The following is a 3,369-nucleotide window of genomic DNA, read 5'->3' as shown; positions in this document are numbered from 1 at the left end:
CAGTTTTCAAGATTCACACCTTTATAAACAAAGCCTCAAATTTGTGGAGAAAATGAGAGTATTTTCAGTATTTTCTCTGAAAACACGGAAATAGCCCCAAGTTGGTTAAGTCCACAGATGACTGTTCAACTTATATTAAAAGGCACAGTGGTTTTTTAGATATTGTTTGCCTATTTTCTACTTTTGAAACTAACCAGGGCGATTTTCCAGCCCACGCTTTACTGCTGGGTTTCGCGGCATACGCTCCTAACTTCTCCAGCGAGGATCCCTGAAGTCCTTGCCTGGGCTCGGCCTCGCGCACTCCAGAGCGGGGTAAAGGTTGTCCAGCCCCGCAACTCAGAGGCGCTGACAGGTGGCCTCCACCGCCTCCCTGCCGCCCCGCGCGGCACTCGCCTCCCTAGCAGGCCCGCAGCCGCAGCCAGCACGCGAGGCAAAGCTCCAGCGCAGACCCCAGAGTGTGGTGTGTGTGTGGGGGGGCTTCCCCAGTGGGCAGAGAGCACCAGGAAGGGCGTGGGGCCGACTGCTAGGCCGCCCACACGGGTAAAGGGCATTAGGGCCCAATAAGGCCGTGAGGCGACCCGGCCAGGCACTTCTCTTGATCCTCCGACAAGGATCCTACGGACCTTGGCGTCCAAGCACGTCCAGATCTGCTTACTGCCCTTGCGCCTCCTCCGCCCTCGACGTCGGCAACCCCTGTCGCGGGTCCACTTCCAGCTGCGGTGACCCCAAGTCTCCGCCCCTCACGCACTAAACTGCTCAGCCACCCCTGGGCCCAGAGGGGCCGAGGGGTCACCGAATCGGCTAACCACGTTCCCAAGGACGAACAGCCGGTGGCAGCACCGCCCCCAATTCCAGCGCTCTCCGGATCCCCAGGGGCCCGTGCTCCCGCGGCTCAAGCACCCGAGTCCCTCCAGGAGACGCAGCAGAAGCTGGGAAGAATTCACTCGGACCCCTCCCCTTCCCAAACTTCTTCCCTCCGCCCCCCGGTTCCGCCAACCCGACCCCACTGCGCCATCCGGCTCCTCCCTCTCCGCCACCCTCCCCCCCCTTGGTCCCCACTTAGGAATCCACCCTCCCTCCCCCGCTCCCGGCCGGGTCGGGGGATCCTCCCCCAACTCCCCCCGTGAGCTGCCGCCGCAGCCGCCCGGGTTCCTCTCCCCCCCCCTCCCCCTCCCCACCCCGCTCGGGCGCTCCCTGCCAAGCCCATGATGTAATGGTGTATGTTAATCAGTAGCATGTGGGGAGCTCCAGCTCGGGCAGCTCAGTCCTCCGCGAGCCGACACAGGAGGCAGCAACAGCGGCGGCGGCGACCCCAATCTGCGGCGCCGCACTCTCCCGGAGCCGCCCGCCCCGACGGCATGGCCCGCGGCCCGCACTTTGGGCGCCCCCAACCTCGCCAATAACCGCCGCGGCTCCGGACCCGCGCGTGGGACTCCGAGCCGCCGGGATGAGCCGCGCGGAGGTGAGCGCCCCCACATTCCCACCACAGCAGGGGTCCTCTTCCCCGGGAACTTCCCCCTCTGTTCGAGAAGTTCTGGGAGACGCGAAGCGGGATGCTAGCGAACTGCTTCGCGAGGGCTAAACTGCTGGGCTCTCCTCTCCTACGCTGGCGCCATCGAGACAGGGGTAGGATTGGGGGAGCCCGGGTAGCCGAACTTTCTTTTTTGCTGTCGGTGGGGGGCGTGTGCCGGCGGCGCGGAGCCGCAGTCCCGGAGGAGCTGCCCTGCCCGCGGGAGGAAGCGGTGCTGCGCACTCCGGCTGTCCCCGCGTGCGGCGTGCGCACGGGGCCGTGCCGCCCTCGGCCTGGACGTGCGGGCGAGGCGTTGGGTGGGACAGATCTACCCGTAGGCAGCGGCAGCGGGGGCAGGATGGCTCGAGCACACCAGCGTGTACCCAGACACACACTCAGGCACACACGCACTCACGACTGATCGCTCGGGGCGAAGCAGGCCCTTGGAGACCTGGGTGGGCTGGAACAACGCGGTGCTGCGCGGCGCTGGAGAGCCGGGGCCCCGGCTGCGCCTCCGCCCGCTGCGCTCCGAGCTTTGGGTGGGGAGAGTTTATTTTTGTCTCGAGCTGCTGCCGCGGCTGCTCACGGCCTAAATCCAGAGGGGCGCCTGGCAGTGGAGATGCTGGCTGTTGCTGTAGATGGAGCTGCAGCCGCTCGGCTGCTTCTCCGGTAGGAGGAGGTGGAGGAATTGGGAGGAGGAGGAGGAGGAGGAGGAGGAAGGAACTCGCGCTGCTGCTGCGGCCGCCTCCGTCTCTGCTTTACATTAGCCACCCCCCCAACCCGCACCCCAACCCCCGCGCCCCCTCGCAACCGCATTGCAAGTTTTCTGCGCGGGGAAGATCTGTTGCTGGTGCTGGTTTGCAGACATAGCCCCCGAGGCCACCCCGGGTGGGGTGTGTGGGGAACACCAGCCGTTCGCAGCGGCAGCAACAGGAAGCCTTGGGGTCTCTTCCCGCACCTGGGAAAGAGGCTTCTTGTCATTCCCTGAAAGAGAACAGCTAATCTCCCGCATCCGGGTGCGCAGGGGGCTGCCGGGACGTAGGGGACCAAACCCTCCGCGGGGCGTCCCTCCGCCCCCTCTGATGCACTCGTTTCCCGGGCGCGCTCCCTTGCTGGCCGAGGTCTCACTGCAGCCCTTTCTCTCCTTCCAGTGGTGATCGCCGCCCGGGAATGCGGGTGTGAAGGGTCCGAGCTGCCGCCCAGCGGGAAAGAGACCCCGCGACGCCGGAAATCACCATCCCTAAGCTGCGAAGAGGGGAGGGGGAAAGAACATTCTTCGTTCAGTTTGTGTGCCTTGTGAGGAATTTTTAAAAAAAAAAATCGTTATATTTTAAAAAGAAACATTTCCGTGCTACTGTCTGTCATCATCTCTGGGGAAATCAACCAGAACCACCGGAACGTAACTGAAACCAGAAGAGAGAGGCAGGAACCCAGGCAGTACCTGCAGCGTCCGGGCACCAGAGCCACCTTGGAACGGGATCGTGTAGCCGGCGGCCGCGGGGCTGCGGCTCCGCCAAACTTTGGGGCGGGCGGGGCGGGTTGGGGTGCCGAGGGGCTTTATAGACCGAAGGCCGCCCCCTAACCATGATGTTTCGCGACCAGGTCGGGGTGCTGGCGGGCTGGTTTAAGGGCTGGAACGAGTGCGAGCAGACTGTTGCGCTGCTGTCGCTGCTCAAGCGCGTGAGCCAGACCCAGGCCCGCTTCCTCCAGCTCTGCCTGGAGCACTCGCTGGCCGACTGCGCCCAACTGCACGTCCTGGAAGGCGAGGCCAACACCCCCGGTAAGTGCGCGGCCGCGACTGTCCCGCCTGCTCCCTCACACCCCCTTCCCTGTCTGCTTCCCGGGCCCCGCCCCCGGCC

General features: G+C 64.8%; 1 protein-coding gene across 3 annotated transcripts in view; it reads left to right on the top strand.

Annotated features, from left to right (window-relative positions):
• Positions 1-1,311: 1,311 nt before the first annotated feature.
• Positions 1,312-3,369, top strand: part of SAMD4A (sterile alpha motif domain containing 4A) — a 197,852-nt gene continuing 195,794 nt past the window's right edge. For 2 of the 3 annotated variants that reach the window (XM_004681857.2, XM_004681856.2), the window contains exons 1-2: positions 1,312-1,462; positions 2,662-3,290. In XM_004681857.2, coding sequence (XP_004681914.1) covers positions 3,095-3,290 — 196 coding nt within the window. In that variant the 5' untranslated portion in view covers positions 1,312-1,462; positions 2,662-3,094. Of the gene's footprint in view, positions 1,463-2,115; positions 2,180-2,661; positions 3,291-3,369 lie in introns of those variants that run through there. The other variant, XM_012724576.1, reaches the window with a different exon arrangement.

Source organism: Condylura cristata, unplaced genomic scaffold, assembly GCF_000260355.1.
Source record: "Condylura cristata isolate star-nosed mole 26May11 unplaced genomic scaffold, ConCri1.0 scaffold00013, whole genome shotgun sequence".
Taxonomy (NCBI): Eukaryota; Metazoa; Chordata; class Mammalia; order Eulipotyphla; family Talpidae; genus Condylura; species Condylura cristata.
This window is presented reverse-complemented; position numbering and strand designations above follow the sequence as displayed.